General features: G+C 41.9%; 1 protein-coding gene across 1 annotated transcript in view; it reads right to left on the minus strand.

The window, feature by feature from the left end:
- Positions 1-24,525, minus strand: part of MCUR1 (mitochondrial calcium uniporter regulator 1) — a 64,758-nt gene extending 40,233 nt beyond the window's left edge. The window contains exons 1-7 of the mRNA XM_056521206.1: positions 24,306-24,525; positions 16,392-16,514; positions 11,078-11,194; positions 10,886-10,989; positions 9,877-9,978; positions 8,177-8,218; positions 3,637-3,708 (exon numbers count right to left, since the gene is read on the minus strand). Of these exons, the coding sequence (XP_056377181.1) occupies positions 3,637-3,708; positions 8,177-8,218; positions 9,877-9,978; positions 10,886-10,989; positions 11,078-11,194; positions 16,392-16,470 (516 nt within the window). The 5' untranslated portion in view covers positions 16,471-16,514; positions 24,306-24,525. The remainder of the gene's footprint in view (positions 1-3,636; positions 3,709-8,176; positions 8,219-9,876; positions 9,979-10,885; positions 10,990-11,077; positions 11,195-16,391; positions 16,515-24,305) is intronic.
- Positions 24,526-24,729: the final 204 nt, after the last annotated feature.

Consider the following 24,729-nt stretch of genomic DNA (forward strand, 5'->3'; position numbering starts at 1 on the left):
GGCCATCAGACAGGAGAGAGCACAGAGGAGGGCCATCAGACAGGAGAGAGCACAGAGGAGGGCCATCAGACAGGAGAGAGCACAGAGGAGGGCCATCAGACAGGAGAGAGCACAGAGGAGGGCCATCAGACAGGAGAGAGCACAGAGGAGGGCCATCAGACAGGAGAGAGCACAGAGGAGGGCCATCAGACAGGAGAGAGCACAGAGGAGGGCCATCAGACAGGAGAGAGCACAGAGGAGGGCCATCAGACAGGAGAGAGCACAGAGGAGGGCCATCAGACAGGAGAGAGCACAGAGGAGGGCCATCAGACAGGAGAGAGCACAGAGGAGGGCCATCAGACAGGAGAGAGCACAGAGGAGGGCCATCAGACAGGAGAGAGCACAGAGGAGGGCCATCAGACAGGAGAGAGCACAGAGGAGGGCCATCAGACAGGAGAGAGCACAGAGGAGGGCCATCAGACAGGAGAGAGCACAGAGGAGGGCCATCAGACAGGAGACAGCACAGAGGAGTTCTAGCCCAACCTCACTTACTGGACTTTGTCCATGCCTGTGCTTCAGCTTGGACAGATGCATGATTTTATAAGCCATGATTCTTATTAAAAGGAAATAACATTTTCTTTTGAAATATATTATAAAGGTTAATGTTTTTCCAAGATGTACAACATTTAAAATGTTTTTGGATCTGACAGTGCCCATTTAAGGATAAGCCAACATACAGGCACATATGCAAACTGTTGTACACCGTTCATCTGATTTGGATGTAAATACTCTCAAATTAAAGCTGAGTCTGCAGTTAACCCCTTAAGGACTCAGGGTTTTTCCGTTTTTGCACTTTCGTTTTTTCCTCCTTACCTTTTAAAAATCATAACCCTTTCAATTTTCCACCTAAAAATCCATATTATGGCTTATTTTTTGCGTCGCCAATTCTACTTTGCAGTGACATTAGTCATTTTACCCAAAAACGCACGGCGAAACGGAAAAAAAAATCATTGTGCGACAAAATCGAAAAAAAAACGCCATTTTGTAACTTTTGGGGGCTTCCGTTTCTACGCAGTGCATATTTCGGTAAAAATTACACCTTATCATTATTCTGTAGGTCCATACGGTTAAAATGATACCCTACTTATATAGGTTTGATTTTGTCGCACTTCTGGAAAAAATCATAACTACATGCAGGAAAATTTATACGTTTAAAAATGTCATCTTCTGACCCCTATAACTTTTTTATTTTTCAACGTACGGGGCGGTATGAGGACTCATTTTTTGCGCCGTGATCTGAAGTTTTTATCGGTATGATTTTTGTTTTGATCGGACTTTTTGATCACTTTTTATTCATTTTTTAATGTTATAAATAGTGACCAAAATATGCTTTTTTGGACTTTGGAATTTTTTTGCGCGTAGGCCATTGACCGTACGGCTTAATTAATGATATATTTTTATAGTTCGGACATTTACGTACGCGGCGATACCACATATGTTTATTTTATTTTTTTTTAACACTTTTATTTTTTTATGGGAAAAGGGGGGTGATTCAAACTTTTATTAGGGAAGGAGTTAAATGACCTTTATTAACACTTTTTTTTTACTTTTTTTTGCAGTGTTATAGGTCCCATAGGGACCTATAACACTGCACACACTGATCTCTCATCCTGATCACAGGCGTGTATTAACACGCCTGTGATCAGCATTATCGGCGCTTGACTGCTCCTGCCTGGATCTCAGGCACGGAGCAGTCATTCGTCGATCGGACACCGAGGAGGCAGGTAAGAGCCCTCCCGGTGTCCGATCAGCTGCGGTCCCGAACAGCCCGACTGAGCAGCCGGGATACTTTCAGCAGCCGGCGGGAGCCGGCGCAGGACGTAAATATACGTCCTGCGTCGTTAAGGGGTTAAAGCACATCTTGTTCGTTTCATTTCAAATCCATTGTGGTTGTGTATAGAGCCAAAATTTCTAGAATTGTGTTGACGTCCCAATATTTATGGACCTGACTGTATGTTGGCTTATCCTTAAATGGGCACTGTCAGATCCAAAAACATTTTGGCTCTATACACAACCACAATGGATTTGAAATGAAACGAACAAGATGTGCTTTAACTGCAGACTCAGCTTTAATTTGAGGGTATTTACATCCAAATCAGATGAACGGTGTACAACAGTTTGCATATGTGCCTCCCATTTGTTAAAGGACCAAAAGTAATGGGACAAAATAATAATCATAAATCAAACTTTCACTTTTTAAATACTTTGTTGCAAATCCTTTGCAGTCAACTACAGCCTGAAGTCTGGAACGCATAGACATCCCTAGACATTGCTGGGTTTCATCCCGGGTGATGCTCTGCCAGGCCTCTACTGCAACTGTCTTGAGTTCCTGCTTGTTCTTGGGGCATTTTCCCCTTCAGTTTTGTCTTCAGCAAGTGAAATGCATGCTAAATCGGATTCAGGTCACGTGATTGACTTGGCCATTGCATAACATTCCACTTATTTCCCTTAAAAAACACTGGTTGCTTTTGCAGTATGCTTTAGGTCATTGTCCATCTGCACTGTGAAGAGCCGTCCAAGGAGTTCTGAAGCATTTTGCTGAATATGAGTAGATAATATTGCCCGAAACACTTCATAATTCATCCTGCTGCTTTTGTCAGCAGTCTAATCATCAATAATTAAGAGAGAAGGAAGCAATTCCATTGGCAGCCATACATGCCCACTATGCCATGACACTACCACCACCATGCTTCACTGATGAGGTGGTATGCTTAGGATCATGTTCCTTTCCTTCTCCATACTCTACTCTTCACATCACTCTGGTATAAGTTGATCTTCGTCTCATCTGTCCATAGGATGTTGTTCCAGAACTGTGAAGGCTTTTTTAGAGGTCATTTGGTAAACTCTAATCTGGCCTTCCTGTTTTTGAGGCTCACCAATGGTTTCTATCTTGTGGTGAACCCTCTGTATTCACTCTGGTGAAGTCTTTTGCCTTTGACACACATACACCTACCTCCTGGCGAGTGTTGATCTTGATCTGGCCAACTGCTGTGAAAGGGATTTTCTTCACCAGGGAAAGAATTCTTCGCTTATCCACCACAGTTGTTTTCCTAGGTCTTCCAGGTCTTTTGGTGTTGCAGAGCTCATCGGTGCTTTTCATCCTTTTAAGAATGTTCCAAACAGTTGTTTGGCCGCGCCTAATGTTTTGGGTCTCTCTGATGGGTTTGTTTTGTTTTTCCAGCCTAATGATGGCTTGCTTCACTGATAGTGACAACTCTTTGGATCCTATCTTGAGAGTTCCAAATACACATAGCACACTTGAAATGAACTCTGGACCTTTATTTGCTCATTGTAATTGGGATAATGAGGGAATAAAAAAACACACCTGGCCATGGAACAGCTGAGAAGTCCATTGTCCTATTACTTTTGGTCCCTTAACAAGTGGGAGGCACATATGCAAACTGTTGTAATTCCTACACCCTTCACCTGATTTGGATGTAAATACCCCCAAATTAAAACTGACAGTCTCCAGTTAAAGCACATTTTGTTCATTTCATTTCAAACCCATTGTGGTTGTGTATAGAGCCAAAAATGTTAGAACTGTGCCGATGTCCCAATATTCATGGACCCGACTGTATAAACAGAGAAAATGCTTACCATTTCTTTTACTTCGCTTTTCTCCAAATTAAAATCTAATTTGTTATTTGCACGGACCTTGACAATTTCATCCTTAAAAGGTAACAAAAAAAATTTAATTATAAGATTTGTCAGTGCAGAGAATCTAGTGTTGCTCAAGTTAATACTTACATGACAAGAATTTATATAGGTAACTGTAGTGTTTTGCAGAAAAGCTGCTTGTCACACCACCAATTGCTATTGTTTTTGGAGTATACAACCATTATGATGCCAATAATTTCCAAAGATTTAGTACAATCATTTTGTCACTCTGTAGCTATTGTAAAATTATTTACAATAAATACTACAGTAATGGATCTATTCTAAAAAAAATATATGATGGTAATCTCCCAGAGTGATGTAAAGTATATGTGGGTAGAAAAAGTGTATGTAGAGTATGAATCAGGCTCCTAAAAATAGATTCATGTAAAAACTGTAAATACAGATTGTGTTTTTTTATGTACTTTTGTTAAAAGGGGTTATACGGATACACACATGGAGATAGAGATAGATAGATTATATATATATATATATATATATATATATATATATATATATATATATGCAACTGAAAAAATTTTGCAGTATCTTGTAATACCTTTTTTTATTGGACTAACAGCATTTTGTAGAGACAAGCTTTCGGGATTCCTCCCTTTATCAAGTCCAAAGCAAATCTAAGCTCACAGGCAGAAGACACAGGTTACATCTCACAAATATGCAGGGGTTAAGACAATAGATTTGGAGAATTTGCACAATTCTCCACATCTATTGTCTTAACCCCTGCATATTTGTGAGATGTAACCCGTGTCTTCTGCTTGTGAGCTTAGATTTGCTTTGGACTTAAAAAAGGGAGGAATCCCGAAAGCTTGTCTCTACAAAATGCTGTTAGTCCAATAAAAAAAAAGGTATTACAAGATACTGCAAAATTTTTTGATTTGCATCACTGGACTAATACGGCTACTCAAATTTACTAATATATTATATATATATATATATATATATATATATATATATATATATATATATATGGATGTAGGCAGCACACAAAAAAAAATAGGTGAAAAAATAAGTGCTTTTATTCCAAGGAAAATTGACAACGTTTCAGCGATCTCTCACCGCCATTTTCAAGTGAGAGAAAATGGCGGTGAGAGATCGCTGAAACGTTGTCAATTTTCCTTGGAATAAAAGCACTTATTTTTTCACCTATTTTGGTGTGCTGCCTACATCCATTTATATCTATCATATGATAATTGTTATATTTTTATATATATATATATATATATATATATATATATATATATATATATATATATATATATATATATAATTTTTTTTTATTTTTTTTTATTGTTTATTCCCTTTGTGTGCATTGGAACTAAACCAAAAAAAGGGAGGGGAAAAAAGCAAATTGGACATAATGACATAAAAATCACACCTGAAAGCAGATAAAAAAGGAGAGAAGTTTACTTAGTCTTCACTTAGTTCCAAAGATATTCAAGCTGTCCTGCAGGCTCAGGGAGCATCAGTGGCAGCGCAAACTATCCGTAGACATTTAAATTAAACGCTATGGCAGGAGACCCCACTGCTGACACAGACATAAAAAAGCAAGACTACATTTTGCCAAAATGAACTTGAGTAAGCCAAAATCCTTCTGGGAATACATCTTGTGGACAGATGAGACGACGATAGGGCTTTTTGGTAAAGCACATCATTCTACTGTTTACCTAAAATGGAATGAGGCCTACAAAGAAAATAACACAGTACCTACAGTGAAATATGGTGAAGGTTCAATGATGTTTTGGGGTTGCTTTGCTGCCTCTGGCACTGGGTGCCTTGAAGGTGTGCAAGGCATCATGAAATCAGAGGATTACCAACGGATTTTGGGTCGCACTGTACAACCCAGTGTCAGAAAGCTGAGTTTGCGTCCGAGATCTTGGGTCTTCCAGCAGGACAATGACCCCAAATATATGTCCAAAAGCACCCAAAAATGGATGGCAACACAGCACTGTAGAGTTCTGAAGGGGACAGCAAGGAGTCCAGATCTAAATCCCCTTGAACACCTGTGGAGAGATCTTAAAATTGCTGTTGGAAAAAGGCACCCTTCCAATAAGAGAGACCTGGAGCAGTTTTCAAAGGAAGAATGGTCCAACATTCCGGCTGAGAGGTGTAAGAAGCTTATTGATGGTTATAGGATGCAACGGATTTCAGTTATTTTTTCCAAAGGGTGTTCAACCAAATATTAAGTTAAGGGTGCCAATAATTTTGTCCAGACCATTTTTGGAGTTTGGTGTGACATTATGTCCAATTTGCTTTTTCCCCCCTCCTTTTTTTGGTTAAGTTTCAAAACACACAAAGGGAATAAACATGTTTATAGCAAAACATGTGTTACTGCAATTCTTTTCTGTGAGGAATACTTCATTTTCTAGAAATATTTCGGGGGTGTCAACATTTACGGCCATAACTGTATAAAAACTACAAATCACAGAGCAGATAATGAGTACTTAGCTTAGTAGACTTATTTTAACTTTCATTATTTGTTCCTCTACTTGATCTGGAAAAACCTATGCCATTAATCATAATTTACTTTTATTTGCTTGGAGGCATGTTTCACAGAGTCTTATTTATATGGGGAGTTGTGCTGTTGACAAATTTTTTTTGTTCCTGCATAAAAGATGCGATCAGCAGACCAATGGGTATTTCGCTTGTTAGTCAAATAATTGCTAGGCAATTATCAGAAGTGAATGTTTGGTTAGGGCCATAATTGCATCATGTACAAGTGTACCTCTAATCGTTGTTATGCGCAGCTGCTTTATGTCCCACAACCTGCTCCGGAACCATCGCGATTTGGAGACTCATTTGCCGGAAGTCACAGACTTTTAAGCATAAGCTATATAGTGCAAGCTGTCATTTTTACAAAGTTGTAATTAGGACAGGTTTACATAATTATATTAGAGAACGCCTACTTAACTGTATGTTCCTCAGAGGTCAGCCCACACAGAGTAATGGTGTGACGGAACTAGGGCTGCAAGAGTATATTTTTCTCAGCACTCGGGTAAAGAGCAGTGTAACAAGAGGCTTTTGCCAAAAGTTTGCTGTTCTCAGCTGCTGCGAGACCCTCTGAGCATATATACTGCAGGAATTCACAAGTTCGAGAGCCTCTCTCAGCTTTGGGAAGCTCTTGCAATTTAGCGCAAATTTTTGGGTCAATGGGTAGAAAAGTCAACTGCGTATTTTGCTACCCATTGACTTCAATGGGTAGGAAAATCTGTAGCAGGAAAATACGGCATGTGTGACCCTACCCTTAAACAAAGGCAAATGCTGGTGCTAAATCTCCAACACTAACACACTGAATCACCAAGCTTCACCATCCTAAGCAAAAAGTTGTGTGTAAAAAGCCCTTATAAAAAAAAAAAAAAATAAAAAAAAAAAAATAAAAAAAAAGTGTACACCGGTGGAAAAGGTTTTTTTTCTCTTTTTTTAAAATCAACTGGTGCCAGAAAGTTAAACAGATTTGTAAATTCCTTTTATTAAAAAATCTTAATCCTTCCAGTACTTATAAGCGGCTGTAATACTACAGAGGAAATTCTTTTCTTTTTGGATTTCAGTTCTGTCACGAGCAAAGTACTCTCTGCTTACCTCTGCTGTCCATTTTAGGAACTGTCCAGAGCAGCATATGTTTGCTATGGGGATTTTCTACTGCTCTGGACAGTTCCTAAAATGGACAGAGGTGTCAGCAGAGAGCACTGTGGTCGTGACAGAAGAAAAACCCAAAAAGAAAAGCATTTCCTCTGTAGTATACAGCCGCTAATAAGTACTGGAAGGATTAAGATTTTTTTTTTTTTAAAGCAATTTACAAATCGGTTTAACTTTCTGGCACCAGTTGATTTAAAAAAAATTAATAAAAAAAAAGGTTTTCCACCGGAGTACCCCTTTAAGCTTCAGGAGTTAAGCATTGACTTGTAGGGATGTTATCTCCATTAGATGTTACAGAGAGCAAGCCCTTTGCTTCCTATAAGTCTCCAAGCACATTTTGTCACTTCCCTCAAGAAAAGAATGAACCCCTTTCGTCCCATTTTCTTTTTAAATTTAAGAAGGAACATCTATTCCCAAATGGGTGAACCCTCTTAAATCAAGTGTAATTGAAAACTCTTCATTTATAGGGAATAACAGTGGGAAACGTTTATTAAAAACGGAAAAAATTTTTTCCCATGTTACTGTAACCAATCAGAACTCAGCTTTCATTTCTTATTCTGCTATGTACAAATAAAAAGCTGCACTGTGATTGGCTGCTATTAGTAACAGAGACAGTTTTTGGTTAGACCTGTCAGACAGTTTTGATACATGAGGCCACGCTCATTCCATATGTATGAAGACTTCTGCATCACTCGACATGAGTGTATCCCAACTGGACAGGCATGCTGCGATTTGTAGTTTTGCAACATCTGCTCTACATTGAGATAATATATAATTTACTGTACAAATGTAAACGCTTAAAAGAAGGAAAACCAGGTATAACACTCACAATCGATTGTTTCTTCAGTTGCTCTAGCTCGCTCTTTAATTTCTAAAAAAGAAAAAAATGTAAACAGTTCTGAATACATAAAACAAACACCAACGTTAAAGTATTTTTACCCAAAATTGTATAAACAGCAATGAATTAAGGAAACCAGAAGTCAGACCAGTCAAACTGAACTGCATTTATACAGGTTATCACTTTTTATTTAGCTTCTCTATAATCCTTAAGTTAGGCACAGGCAACAGTTACTGAACCATACTGTCTCCCATTTTTAATTTTCACAGACTTTTTCAATTTAAAGATTTTTAGGTGTGACATACCGTAGGTGTGACTTAAATGCATGTCACATGGGATTTTACACTTCTGTGCAGCCATAGTCTTAAAGGTGCCTACACACAAGGTAAAAGTTGTTCAATCCCACCACCTTTAGCGGATCATGGGGTCACCAGACTCTTTAAACTGCAAAAATCAGGGGTAAAAAACAACAATATCCGGCATGTTGCTTGAGGGGTCTAGCAGCAGCAAAACCCTTTCTTCTAAATAACCTGCTTCTTCCCTCTACTGCTCTATGCTACTCTCTTGTCCAAAGGGTCACTACTGATGAAGTTAGAAAGAAAAAAAAAGTGGGTAAAAAGGAAAAAAGGGAAAATAAATAAAAACGACACACATACATGCAAGTAAGTAATGCACAAAAGAAAGTTTCTGGAATGCAAGGGATGTATATCAACTATGACAACAAGAAAAAAATTGTCTTTTTGATTGACTTTCCTAGACATGTCAGTAACGTGATAATCCAAGAATTCCTTGATATCAGCAATTGTATAAAACATGGTATTGGAGGGGTACTCTGCCCCTAGACATCTCATCCCCCTATCCAAAAGCATAGGGGATCTGAGTTATATGGCCATTTCCTCTCTCGCCTCATCTATATTAAAGGGGAACTCAACTGCCCCATGATTCGGAACATTTTGATCCGAATGCTTGGAGCGGGCGGCAGGGGGTTGTGACGTCATGGCCACGCCCCTCGTGGCGTCACACCATGCCCCTCAATGCAAGTCTATGGGAGGGCGAGTGGTCGCCACACCCCCTCCCATAGACTTGCATTGAGGGTGTGTTGCATGACGTCATGAGGGGAGTGGGTGTGACGTCAAGACCCCACCACCCGCACCCCGCGTTCTAAACGAACGCCGGGTGCTACACAAATCACGGGTGGATCATAGACTTGCATTGAGGGGGCATGGTGTGACCTCACGAGGGGCGTGGTCATGACGTCACGACCCCCTGCCGCCAGCTCCAAGCATTCGGATCAAAATGTTTCGAATCATGGGGCAGCGGAGTTCCCCTTTAATATAGATGAGGCGAGAGGTGAAAGCCATATAACTCAGATAGCTGTCGGCCGAGTACTTGTTCTATCAATAGCTATTCCTCTCAACACTCCATACAAATATGAATACTTTGCTTGCATTCTCAATGCTAAGAGGAGAACAAGTTGCTGTCGGGCACCTCTGATAGAAAATTCTTGAGTGTGAACAATGGAACGGGCACCTTGGAGTCCACCAGGACTGATCCTTTCCCCCCCCCCCCTTGTCATCTATGACCACTAGCATCTTTAGGGCAGCTAGACAACAGAAATTTCTTGAAATGGGGTGTTGGACAACCCACGTGAATTCAGGGGGTGTCAGAATGTTAGAAATCTCTAATATTACCTCATTTTCTGCTCTGAGAGCTGAGAATTCACTTTTCTCCAAGATGATCATGTCCTTTTTTGTGGAGGCAATGTGTGACATGACCTGCTGAAGACTGATCTCCTGTAAGCAAAAAGAAACACAGACCCTCAGTTAGCTTTATGGGAAAGCAATGCTTGCTGGTAGTAACTTGACCAAAAACTAAGACCAATGGGAAGCTGACATCCCTTTCATGGCCTCAGACCACTACCGATGTTCGTATTAACCCCTTCTTAGCCACAATTCCATCACTACCCTAGATGACTAGAGATATCAAACTACACGCTAATAGCCCTCCAGGGAGGAAACATTTTAGGGGCTAAAATGTATTGAACTGTGTGTGGCAGTTTCTTGGTCAAAAAAACGTGCACATTTTTTGCAAATTTTCTACTTTTGCGCCATTGACTTTTTTTTTTTTTTTTTAAGCACGTGGAGATTAGACGGGGGTGGCACAAATTGGCATGAACTGTTGCTGAAGTCTATGCCAGCTAACAGGTTACTCCAAGATACTTTAGCAAAATAAAGACCAGCATGTCTTTGTTCAAGATGCCTCTATCTTTTTTGGTGGCTCAACCTAAATGGGCAGCCCTGGTTTATCTGGTCACAGTATGATAAATTTATGTAGAGTTTACACATGCTTATTTTGCTGAAGATTTTCTGCTGCTGATTTTGCTGCTCATGGACTATAAAGGGTACCAAATCTGGATGCTGTCTTAAACTATTACGTGGATACTGTGGCGTGGTATGTAGCTGCCATACTGCTAATTATTAGGGCACTATAGGAGGCAATATTTAATGTGACTATGAATGTGCCATGCTCAATTACTGTTACTAAAGCTTAGACAGAAGTTAAATCGCAAAATCAAATCTTTGCTTCTTGATCACCATGGCTCCTACAAAAGAAAAACATTTTACCTTGTCCCCTTATTCATGGATAGGCTTTAAACTGCATGTATACAGAAGACATTGGTATCTCCCAAATGTGTCTAACCTGCTGTACTTTGGAAACCATGTCCTGATATATGAGGTCCCTGTTGACATTCAGAATTTTAAGCAATGCCGACATGATCATCTCCGACTGCTGGGTTGTAAATCCTGAGCCAAAAAAACATGAGATAAAAATGTAGAATATCATGAACCATAATACACGGTACAATAATAAGCCACATGGATTAGCAGTTACCTTTGGCCTCCAGGATCTGAACAACTGCATGAGTGTCAAAGAAGAGTTTCTTCCCCACTGATGAAAATGTGGTCCTTTCCTGTATATGTCTTGTTGAAGAACCCAACACATTAAAAACTGTTAAGAGAAAACATGCATATATATTGTTATAGACTACTGCACTATTAAGCACAGCAAAATAAATGTGAAGGACTGCAAAACTCTTTGCAGACCCGATTTGCACTCATTTCAATCAATCCCCCTCCCATTCTCCTTCTCACCGCTCCCATTCTTAAAGACTTGTATGTGTAGCATGCAACTGATCCCTCAGTGAGCTTCAAACTTATTTTGTATGTGCAACACAAGGCATTTTTCTCTGATAAGATATATTACAAAGTTTATTGTTCAGAGGTGCAAAACAATAGTGTAGATTCCAGTGGCCAATAGTATAGAGGTCATATGAATGAAAACCTTTTTTTGTCAGGTCATTTGGGCACACTTCTTATACTGAATGGTCATTTAAATTTCCATACAGAGAAGCACCAATCAAGAATTAGCATATGTTCTAATAGACATGTGACCCATGTAGGGCAGCATAAAATCAAGTACGTTTTCTGAGGATCAGTTTCAGTGTGAATTCACAGAAAAGGAAAATAGAGTGATCTGTGCGACTTCGAACAACCCGTGGTCATCTGTGCTAGACCTGCCAGGCAGGGTCAATGTTTCACAAACTGCTAGCCTTGTGGGCTTTAACCTCTTAACGACCATGGATGTAAATGTACGTCCTGGTTTGGCGGGACTTCCCGCACCAGGACGTACATTTACGTCCTGTGTATGACCGCGAGCATCGGAAGGGTGCTTGCGTCATACATGGCGGATGTCCGCCATTAACCCCTCAGATGCAGTCATCAATACAGATCACGGCATCTGCGGCATTGCGGTACTTTGATTGGATGATTGGATCGCCTGCAGCGATCATATCATCCGGCATGGCGGCCGGAGGTCCCCTCACCTGGCTCCGGCAGTCTCCCGGGGTCTCTGCTCTGGTCTGAGATCGAGCAGACCAGAGCAGAAGATGGCTGATAATACTGAGCAGTGCTGTGTCCTATGCATAGCACTGCACAGTATTAGCAATCAATGGATTGCTATAGATAGTCCCCTAAAGGGACATAAGTGTAAAAAAAAAGTTGAAAAATGTTAAAAAAAAAGTATAAAAAATAAAGTGAAAAATCCCCTCCCCCAATAGAAATCAAAATTGTCCCTTTTCCCCATTTTACCCCCAAAAAGTGTAATTTTTTTTTAAACAAACATATTTGGTATCGCCACGTGCATAAATGTCCGAACTATCAAAATTTAATGTTAATGATCCCGTACGGTGAATGGCGTAAACGTAAAAAATTAAAAAGTCCAAAAATGCTGCTTTTGTCACATTTTATTCAAAAAAATGTTCTAAAAAATTATCTAAAAGTTTTATGTATGCAAATGTGGTACCTAAAAAAAAGTACAGATGACAGCGCAAAAAATGAGCCCTCATACTGCCCTATATATGGAAAAATGAAAGAGTTATAGGTGGTCAAAATAGGGTGATTTTAGATTTCTGATTTTGCACAAAAAGTTTGATTTTTTTTTTAAGCGGTACAAAAATATAAAAGTATCTAGCCATGGGTATCATTTTAATCATATTGACCCACAGAATAAAGAACACATGTCATTTTTACCATAAATTGTTCAGTGTGAAAACGAACCCCTTCAAAATGTGCAAAATTTTGGTTTTCATTTAAATATCCTCCCTAAAAATTTTTTGGGGGGCTCGCCGTACATTTTATGGTAAAATGAGAGGTTTTATTACAAAGGGCAATTGGTCACGCAAAAAACAAGCCCTTATATGGGTCTGTAGATGGAAATATAAAAGAGTTATGGATTTTCGAAGGAGAGGAGGAAAAAGACAAAAATGTAAAAATAAAATTGGCCTGGTCCTTAAGGTGAAAATGGGCTTGGTCATTAAGGGGTTAATCAAAGAATGATGTAGTGATATAGCAAATGGTGACTGAGAAAAATTATCTAGCAAAAGAGGAGTCACATGGACATAAACATTGTTGACAAAAGGGGTCAGGGGAGGATCTCAATAATTCTAATAAACAAGCAGTACGCAGTCAAGTACACCCTGGGTTCTGATACCTGTGGATGGATATTTGGGCTTATCTAAACGTTATGGATGACCAAGCCCATCCCTTCATGGCAGCTGTTATCCTGTGGCAGAAGAATATTTTCAGAAGGACAATACACCATCCAAAAGGGTCATATAGTAATGGATTTTTTGTAGGAATGTAAAAAGAGAATTTTCTTTACCTCCCAAGCTGTTCACAGCCCCCAGACCCTATGCCTATAGAAAATCCCTGGTACAATGAACAAAGGCTGTTCAGAGCATGTCCCCTGCATATATTCAAGGCAACTGCAAGAAGCTATCCTGTCTACATTGGGCAATACTCTCACAGAGCAATTTCTTCAGCTATGCTACCATGAATTGCTGCAGTTCAGAAGGCCCCAGGAGGTTCACCATGCTACTAGATTGGCATCTTTATTAGAGACACCATTCAGCTTACAACCCTCTTCTGCAGCTGGCATTGGAGACCAATCCATGTAGTGTTTTTTCTAATGGTTAAAAGCAACCATGAAAACTAAACAGCTATTTGACATATGCTACTCCTGTCCAGGTAGAAGTAAAGTAAAAAGTAATAAAAATTACAAAAAGTGAAAAACAGTGCAACACTAAAAAGTGTATTGCTAGGAGCCCAGGGGTGTAGTATCAAATGGACTTTGTAGTGCAGATAGGATAGGATACACAATGTAAACCCCTATATATAAATGAGGTAGTGCGGGTACTAATATCAAGATAAAATTCAGATGTTCTATAAGTATAAACTGTTAGATGGAAAGAGGGGAGGGATTAGTGCCCACTAGGGTTAAGATGCCCGTCCCTCTGTCCCTGCCTTTTGAGGGACGCACCTCCTTAACAGGGTGACCTCAACCACGGTGCCGTTCCCTGCACTACCTAAGTGAGGGACAAAAACAAACTGAGCGATACAGCAAAGAAAGCGTCAGATACACACTCCGGGGCTCCACAATACACAAAAAATGTCAAACAAACATGTGAAACACACAGGTGCAATAAAATCCTCAATGCAGCCAAAAAAATCCCAGTTCCAACACATTTCACCTGTCAAGTTTGTACAGGCTCATCAGGGAGAGGACATTAGCAACTAGCAAAATATCATGATGGGGATATAAAAAAAAAGGCAACAATGACTTAGTGCACTGATAGCAAATACCTAATGACAATATGGATATACACTGGTACTAAAGCGCAGCATAATAATCAACCGTACCAAAAACAACTGGGATAATGTTAGTAGCCTAATAGTAAATGCCGTCTGATATTAAATAAACAGCACCACAGTACAATTATCAATTGTTACACAGCCCGATGCAGATGGACTGCAGCAAATTGCTGGGAAGTCATTCATAGCCCAATAACAACAGATACAATATTGATATAACCATTACAGTCTTAAACAGTCAGCGCCACAGTAAAAGATATTAAAAGCTCTCAAAGTATGTGCAAACAAGAAACCAATGGTAAGTCCGACTCAGTTCACTGACATAGAAGAATGGATAGTGAATGAAAATGTATAGTTAATACATGATAGCAGTGAAAGAAGATAAAGCCTGTGGTGTGTAATGGCACACCACCAGGATGGATACTTAGCAACCCTGAGAGACTCAGTGCTGAAGTTGCGGGCAATGCGATTATCCATTGGATATGCTGTGCTTTAGTACCAGTGTATATCCATATTGTCATCAGGTATTTACTATCAGTGCACCAAGTCATTGTTGCCTTTTTTATATCACCATCATATTTTGCTTGTTGCCAATGTCCTCTCCCTGATGATCCTGTACAAACTTGACAGGTGAAACGTGTTGGAACTGGGAATTTTTTGGCTGCATTGGTGATTTTATTGCACATGTATGTAGCACATATTAATTTGGCATTTTTGGGGTATTGTGGAACCCGGAGTGTGTATCTGACCCTTTCTTTGCTGTATCACTCAGTTTACTGTTTTTCTCCCTCACTTAGGTAGTGCAGGATCTGGTACCGTGGTTGAGGCCACCATGTTAAATGGGCACTGTCACCAACTTTATTTTTTGATATGTTGTAGTACTTATGTACTACAACATATCTCTAATATACTTTTATATTATTTTTTTCATTAAAAAGGTTTAATTTACATTTAAAAACCGGCCACTGAAAAAGGACTGATTTTGGCGTGGCTATCAGTCCTTTTTCAGTTAGGCTGCACTCACTCGCTCCCTGCCTGTCAGACAAGCGGGAGCAAGCGCATTGGCTCCCCGGCCACTGGCTGGGAGGCCACTCCTCCCTCACATCGCCGCCGCTGTCCCTGCACGCCTGCTGCCGGACTCTGCAGTAATTGCAAGTGTAATGAGGGAAAAGGGTATGCGGGGCGGGGGAGGAGTGAACGGGCTAGCAAAAAAATTAAAAATAGGATGGTGGGAGCTACCCTTTAAGGAGGTGGGTCCCTCAAAAGGCAGGGACAGAGGGACGGGGGATCTCAACGCTAGTGGGCACTAATCCCTCCCCTCTTTCCATCTAACCGCTTATACTTATATAAAACATCTGAATTTATCTTGATATTAGTACCCGCACTACCTCATTTACATATAGGGGTTTACGTTGTGTGTCCTATTAACCAGCTGACAATCTTCTATCTGGACTACTAAGTCAATTTGATACTACACCCCTGGGCTCCCGGCAATAAACTTTTTTTTGTGTTGCACTGTTTTTCCCTTTTTCTATTTTTTTGTTATATGGTATCTTTTAGTACATGATATTAAAGGTTATGTTTTAAGCCTATTTTGATAGATCAGGAGGATTTTGTTCGCTGATTCTTTTGTCAGATTATCCTCGTGACTCCCATCAGTGAATTACTGGACTACATCCATCTGTGTAGCCCTACGTTGGTGAAGTTTTATACATGCACAATAAATGATTCCCATAGTTAGGCTCAGGAGAGCCACGTAGATGGAAACTAGGTCAGGTATTACAAAGAGCTATTACCCACTGCTACCAATCCCATGTCAGTTATAAGAGAATACCATGAGGTATCTGCCTTATTTTGGTTTTCACACATTATCAAGTCTGATGGGGATTAGACATTTTGATAGAAAAGGTTCAAAAAGCAGCTGAAGTCTGAAGTCTACTCTGGAACGTGTGTCTCCACACCACCCTGGGCTGTGCCATTCATAACCAAGCTCTTACCTCCAGTGCGTGGCCTCTTTGCAGCTATGGAGCGCATATGCCTCACACAGCAGTATGTAGATCGCAGCGTCAGCTCCATGGTAGAAAGTCTGCAGCTAAAGCTATGGCCGTCCGCGATGTGACCTGTCAAAGAACATAATTATAGTATCAAAGTGTGAGGTAGCATACCCTTATTCTGGTTACAATAGTATTCAGGGTGTCAGACCACCATGGGCAACCTTTAATTCCAGTCCAATATATTCTCACAGTGTATATGTGTCGACACACAAAAGACAGGATTGAGTGAATTTTATTGACCTATGTCAAACAAATCTGTAGTTTTACATGTTTCAACAGTAAATAATCTTTTTGCATATAAATTGCAGTTTAAAAGTCTTCAATTTTTTTTTTTTATTTCGTTATGTTCAGAAAACAGAATTTAGAATTTTTTTTGAAGTTTATTATTAAAGAAAAACTAAAAATTTCCCATGGACATAAGTATTGAGACCCTTTGCTATGACACTTGAACTTTAGCTCTAGCTCCTCCCATTTCTATTGTTCTTTGAGTTATTTCTACACCTTGATTGGAGTCACCTATGGTAAATTCAGTTGAGTGGACACGATATGAAAAGACACACCCCTGTCAATATAAAGTTCTCAAAGGTTACAATGCATATCAGAGCAAAAATGAAACCATGAGGTGCAAAGAACTGCCTATAGAGCTCAGATACAGGATTTTCTCCTGTCTTGATATTTCTTAAATACAAGAAGTTTGGTGCAACAAGGACCCTTCCTAAGGCTGGGTCCACACTACGTTTTGTCCCATACGGGAGCGCATACGGCAGGAGGGAGCTAAAACCTCGCGCTCCCGTATGTGACCGTATGCGCTCCCGTATGCCATTCACTTCAATGAGCCGACCGGAGTGAAACGTTCGGTCCGGTCGGCTCATTTTTGAGCCGTATGCGCTTTTACAACCGGACCTAAAACCGTGGTTGACCACGGTTTTAGGTCCGGTTGTAAAAGCGCATACGGCGCAAAAATGAGCCGACCGGACCGAACGTTTCACTCCGGTCGGCTCATTGAAGTGAATGACATACGGGAGCGCATACGGTCACATACGGGAGCGCGAGGTTTTAGCTCCCTCCTGCCGTATGCGCTCCCGTATGGGACAAAACGTAGTGTGGACCCAGCCTAAAGCTGGAGGGAAGGGCCTTGGAAAGTGAGATGATCAAGAACCCAATGGTTCTGGATCCTCTGTGCAGATGGGAGAAACTTCCAGAAAGTCAACCATCACTGCAGAATGCTACCAAATCTGGGCTTTTTTGTGCAAGAAAGAAGCCTCTTCTAAGTAAAAGTCACACAAAAGCCCCTTTGAAGTTAGAGAAAAAAGCCCCTTAAAAGGACATCTGTACTGCATGAATTTTACATATTCCTGTGCCCGGGCTGCAAAAATAAACAAACTAAACTTTAACTCCCCTTCCTACTTTTCCCTCGTTGCTCCGGTATCAGCCTCAAGGTCCTCCGCTGCGATCCTCTTGCTGCTTCCTGGGATCAGGAACGTCAAAGAGCCGTCAGCATATCACCGGTATGAGTAAAGGGTCTGAATACTTATGTCAAAGTAAGATTTTGTATTTCCCTTTTTTAATAAATTAGCAAAGGTACCGTATATACTCGAGTATAAGCCGAGTTTTTCAGCACGATTTTTCGTGCTGAAAACACCCCCCTCGGCTTATACTCGAGTGAACTCTCCACCCGCAGTGGTCTTCAACCTGCGGACCTCCAGAGGTTTCAAAACTACAACTCCCAGCAAGCCCGGGCAGCCATCGGCTGTCCAGGCTTGCTGGGAGTTGTAGTTTTGAAACCTCCGGAGGTCCGCAGGTTGAAGACCACTGCGGCCTTCGACATCATCCAGCCCCCTCTCACCCCCCTTTAGTTCTGTACAGTACTCCCCTCCGCTCGGCGCTGGTCCGGTGCTGCAGGACTGTCCGGAGAGGAGGTGGTCTGGTGGGATAGTGGTTCCGGGCTGCTATCTTCACCGGGGAGGCCTCTTCTAAGCGCTTCGGGCCCGGCCTCAGAATAGTCACGTTGCCTTGACAACGACGCAGAGGTACGTTCATTGCCAACGTACTTCTGCGTCATTGTCAAGGCAACGCCTCTATTCCGGGCCGGAAGCGCGGAGAAGAGGCGCCCCCGGTGAAGATAGCAGCCCGGAACCACTATCCCACCGGACCACCTCCTCAACGGACAGCCCTGCAGCACCGGACCAGCGCCGAGCGGAGGTGAGTACTGTACAGAACTAAAGGGGGGTGAGAGGGGGCTGGATGATGTCGAAGGCCGCAGTGGTCTTCAACCTGCGGACCTCCGGAGGTTTCAAAACTACAACTCCCAGCAAGCCCGGACAGCCGATGGCTGCCCGGGCTTGCTGGGAGTTGTAGTTATGAAACCTCTGGAAGTCCGCAGGTTGAAGACCACTGAGGGCGGATGATGAGAAGAGGATGATGAAGGGGGGGGGGTGTGGGATGATGAAGGGGGGTGTGTGGGATGATGACAAGGGGATGATGAAGGGGGGGATGATGAAGGGGGGGATGATGAAGGGGGGGATGATGAAGGGGGGGATGATGAAGGGGGTGGGGATGATGAAGGGGGGTGGGGATGATGAAGGGGGGTGGGGATGATGAAGGGGGGTGGGGATGATGACAAGGGGATGATGAAGGGGGGGATGTGTGGGATGATGACAAGGGGATGATGAAGGGGGGGATGTGTGGGATGATGACAAGGGGATGATGAAGGGGGGGGATGTGTGGGATGATGACAAGGGGATGATGACAGGTGATGATGATGATGAGGGTCTGGATGATGACAGGCGGTGATGATGATGAGGATGTTAATGACGGGTCTGGATGATGATAGGGGGGGGATGATGTATTTCCCACCCTAGGCTTATACTCGAGTCAATAACTTTTCCTGGGATTTTGGGTTGAAATTAGGGGTCTCGGCTTATACTCGGGTCGGCTTATACTCGAGTATATACGGTATCAAACATTTTATTTCCACTGTCATTTTGGGATATTGGGGGAGATTTATTAAAAGTTGTGCAGAGGAAAAGTGGGTCAGTTGCCCATAGCAACCAGACTGCTTCAGTGGCCCTTTTAAAAATTGAAAAAGCAGTCTGATTGGTTGCTATGGGCAACTGCACCACATTTCCTCTGTACAAGTTTTAAAAAGTTTTTTTTAATAAAAACGCAGAATGATGGGGTGGGGGACCTATTTATTTTTTTGTACAAGGCACAATAACAAAATGTGAAAAAAAAAGATGTCTGAAGACTTTCTGAATGCATTGTTATATATATATATATATATATATATATATATATACATACATACATACATACATACACACACACACACATATACACACACACATTTTCAGAATAATGACCTTTAAGCATCAGGAAACATTCTGCATTAAGACATAATTCACCATGGGGGATGCATGAGATTGGGATCACAGGCATGGATATAAGGTAAAACAAACAAATAGTGTGGAATTGATTTCCTCTATCAAGAAGCCGACTGGGTTCACACCACGTTTTGTACTTACGGTTCCAGTACACGGCTGGGAGGAGCAGGCCTTAATCACGGCGCCCGCACTCAGCCGTATAGGGGAACCGTATTTAATGCATGCTTATGAGCCGGCCGGAGTGAACCACAGCCTCCGGTCGGCTGCGTTTTCGGCTGTATGCGGTTTCCCGACTGTAGGCAAAAACGCGGTCGACCACGTTTTTTGCCTGCGGTCGGGAAACCGCTTACGGACGAAAATGCAGCCGACCGGAGGCTGTGGTTCACTCCGGTCGGCTCATAGACATGCATTAACTATGGTACCCCTATACGGCTGAGTGCAGGCGCCGCAATTAAGCCCTGTCCCCGCCTCCTCCCAGCCGTATACGGGAACCGTAAGTACAAAACTTGGTGTGAACCCAGCCTTATTGTTCAATAACTGGATTATGGTCAAGAGATCCCAAAGGCCTCAGGTGCGTCACAGTATCTCAGTGGGTATAACTAGGCTAAAACAGTAAATGGTTAGAAACATACAGTCATGGCTGAAAATCTTGGCACCCCTGAAATTTTTCAAGAAAATGAAGTATTTCTCAGAGAAGAGGATTGCAGTAACACATGTTTTGCTATACACATATTTATTCCCTCTGTGTGTATTGGAACTAAACCAAAAAAGGGAGGGAAAAAAAAGCAAATTGGACATAATGTCCCACCAAACTCCAAAAATGGGCTGGACAAAATTATTGACACCCTTTCAAAATTGTGGCTAAATAAGATTGTTTCAAGAATGCAATTCTCCTTTAAACTCCCTGGGGCAAGTAAAAGGTGTGGGTAATATATATAAAAAAAAAAAAAAAACACCTGAAAGCAGATAAAAAGGAGAGAAGTTCACTTAATCTTTGCATTGTGTGTGTGTGCCACACTAAAAAAGGACAACAGAAAGAGGAGAAGAGAACTGTCTGAGGACTTCAGAACCAAAATTGTGGAAAAATATCAACAATCTCAAGGTTACAAGTCCATCTCCAGAGATCTAGATTTGCCTTTGTCCACAGTGCGCAACATTATCAAGAAGTTTGCAACCCATGGCACTGTAGCTAATCTCCTTGGGCATGGACGGAAGAGAAAAATTGATTAAAGGTGTTTGACGCATGATAGTCCAGATGGTGGATAAGCAACCCCAAACAAGTTCCAAAGATATTCAAGCTGTCCTGCAGGCTCAGGGAGCATCAGTGTCAGATCAAACTATCCGTCGACATTTAAATGAAATGAAACACTATGGCAGGAGACCCAGGAGGACCCCACTGTTGACGCAGAGACATAAAAAAGCAAGACTACATTTTGCCAATATTAACTTGAGTATAGGGCTGGGCGGTATACCAGTTCATTCTGAATTTTTTTGGGCTGCACGATATGAATTTTCCGCAATACCGGTTGGGCCCCTCCCCCTCGGGAATGTATTAGCGCAGCGCTGTTCCCACATCGGGGAACTAATCCTATGTTTACCCACCAGCACTGTTCTGCTCCCCCCACTTAAGGATCAGCCCAGCGGGGTACTACTCACAGATGTCAAGCACTGCCCTCCTCTCTGATGGGGGCCACCAGGCGCTGGAACTCTATACTGTACGCCAGTGGTCTCCAACCTGCAGACCTCCAGATGTTGCAAAACTACAACTCCCAGCATGCCCGGACAGCCAACAGCTGTCCGGGCATGCTGGGAGTTGTAGTTTTGCAACAGCTGGAGGTCCCAGCTGGAGGTCCGCAGGTTTGAGACCACTGCTGTACGCTGTATCCCTATGCCCGGGCTGCAAAAGATACAAAAATAAAACTTTTAACTCACCCACCTCGGCCGCACGCAGGGGACTGGAACGTGGACAGCCGTCAGCCTATCACCAGCCGGAGTGATGCCCCGCTCTGGCCAGTGATAGGCTGAGCCCACTGTCATGTAAAAAGCCGGCTTCTTACATGACAGTGGGCTCAGCCCATCACTGGCCGGGGCGGGGCATTGCTCCGGCCGGTGATAGGCTGACTGCTATCCTCCCCCGTCCCCAGCGTGCGGCCGAGTTAAAAGTTTATTTTCTGTATCTTTTGCAGCCCGGGCATAGGTATACAGCGTACATGTGTGTATGCGTATACTGTCACATATCCAAACAAACAGTCACCTGTGCACTATTTACTTTACTTTATTCATTTAGTACAACAGCTGTTATATGGCCTAATGAGTATGTGCAATATAATGGCACATGAGTGATACTCAGGCTGTATATGTACCAGGTGATCCAAAAGTCAGGACGAACTTTAAAAATGAATAATTCGAAATGAATAATTCGAAAACAAATCAAGAAACAAACAAATATCTAAAGCTTGAAATTTCCAGATAGGTGATTAAAGGGAAGTTGTCAGCAGATTTTACCCTATAAAACGGTTAGCAATACGTTATATTGGGTAAAATCAGTTTTCTCACCATGTCTGGCTGTCCTGCAAAGTGCCAAAAACAGATATAAACATAAATAAATAAAATGTCCCACATTGTATAGAAATGAACCCCAAGTAGTCCCAGGGCGTGCAGCATCCTCAGGTAGTCCAGCTACAGCTGTATTCATACCTACTCGAGCATGATTGAAAGCCTGGGGCACCTCCAACATCACAGCTCTGCTCCCTCTGCTGACAAATCTCACATTGCTCAGAAGCTGCTTTTACCAGCTTCAGAATTACCACTGGGTTCTTGGTCATCTCACTTACCAAGGACCTTCTCTCCAGCTTTAGGAGGGAATCCTTATTATTCCAAACTTTTTCCATTTAAGAATTATCAGGATAGGACAATCCTGTCTGAGCTCTACAGGCAGTTCTTTATACCTCATGGCTCCGATATTCATTGTAACCGGTGAGTCCTTATACAGACAGGGGTGTGTCCTTTTTACTTTTCACAGCAAAATCCTCCCCCCCTTTTGTGTTGCCATGTTCCGGTAAAATAATAATTTTTTTTTGACCGACCCCATTTATTGCAGGATGAGTTATACTTTTTATTAGTGCTATTTTTGATAATTTTTATTCCACTTTTTGGACAAAAATTGGCAATTTTTCCTTTTTTTGTTACAGTATATCATGTGGGATAAGTAACATTTTAGGGTACAATACCCATTAGGTATAGTTTTTTTTTTTTTATATGTATTTGGAAGAGGCATTTATTATAAACGTAATTCATTTATTGAAAAACATCTTATTTTAATACTTTGTATCTGTTATACTGCAGTATAATATAACGGTCAGTATATACTGACAGTTCCCCTGTGAGATCCAGCCTATGGCTGCCCCTCACAGGAGGACATCAGCTGGCTTCCTGTTGCCATGGCAACAACCTGGAACTCACGATCACATCCCCTTTCAATTATATAGATGTCGTGGCCAGTACTGACCACGGCATCTATAGGGTTAATGCTGCCAAGTCAGACTGACTCGCTTGCCACGGATCTTGTGAGCAGCGTCCCGGAGTGCAGTGAGAATTCGTGTATGCAGGTACACGGCAGCTACAAGGACGTATATGTCCTGGGGTTATAAAGGGATTGTTTTGTTACCTCACATCCCACATAAAGTGACCAAAGAGTCCAATCTGTTATTAAAATGAGCCCTAACAGCTCCGTACACAGAAAACTTTGCAAATCCCACTGTGATTGGACCAGAGGAATAAAGATAACAGGTCAGGTTATCCACACAGCGAAATGGCATAAAAATGACGAGTAATGAAATAACATAAAAAAGGTGGAAATAATGAAAAAGCAAAAACTAAAATTTCCAGGCATGTTAAAGTGTTACTGTCATCTGAATTTTTTTTTGATGCGTTGTCCAGACACGTCAAACATTTAGATTGCAGCAGGTCTCACTCCTTAGACCCAATGCGATCGCAAGTTTTAAGCCTGTGACGTGCATGGCAGCATTCTTGACTCCTCGGCCATCCGACCAGTATGATTTACTTTATAGACTAGCCAGAGTGTCTCCAGCTGCGGCAAGACTACAACTTCCAGCACAAAGGCTGTCTGGGCATGCTGGGATTTGTAGTTTTGCAGCAGCTGATGGCATTAACTTCCAATCTACATGTCAAAAGTATTTTCAAATATCAGTGATGCTGAGGAAATGCTGTGGGCATATATATATATATATATATATATATATATATATATATATATACACACACACACACACACACATACACATACATATAAATATTATAAAATATGCAGTGTAAATGACGTCATAGTACGTTACTATCCTCTTATGGAAAGTAAAGTAATACGCAAGGAAATCTTCGGGGATAAAGAAAACGCGAGGCCGCTCACACAGTGTACACAACGCTGACAATGAGGAAGGAAAACAAACCCCTCTACCTGCTCCTGGAGTTACGGACACTTGCGAAAACTGATCTCATGCCGGCGTCTGACGTCACACCACAGCTACGTGCTTTAGACGTCCTGACGCATTCCACAGAGAAGAGAGGGCGGGGTCCTGAGGGAGAGTTACTCGTTACATTTGCCTGTGGTGAAAAATCCTGCGCCTCATAAGATTCACCGTCCCTCACAGCTGACCAACGTGCCGAGTCAGCACACACCAAGCCATTGGCTGAGCCGCAGCACACCCTCTCCCTACTATTGGTTGTGAGGGAAGGAGGGTTGGCTGCAGCTCAGCTGTTAGGTGAGGAAGGGGTTGGACGCTGAATTTTTCACCGTACAGACTGTGGAGCGCAGGCAGAAGAGCAGTGCTTTCTGCTAAAACCCGCCCACGCAGCAAACAGCAGCTATTGCAAAACTACAA

Source organism: Hyla sarda, chromosome 5 (assembly GCF_029499605.1).
Source record: "Hyla sarda isolate aHylSar1 chromosome 5, aHylSar1.hap1, whole genome shotgun sequence".
In the NCBI taxonomy this organism is placed as follows: Eukaryota; Metazoa; Chordata; class Amphibia; order Anura; family Hylidae; genus Hyla; species Hyla sarda.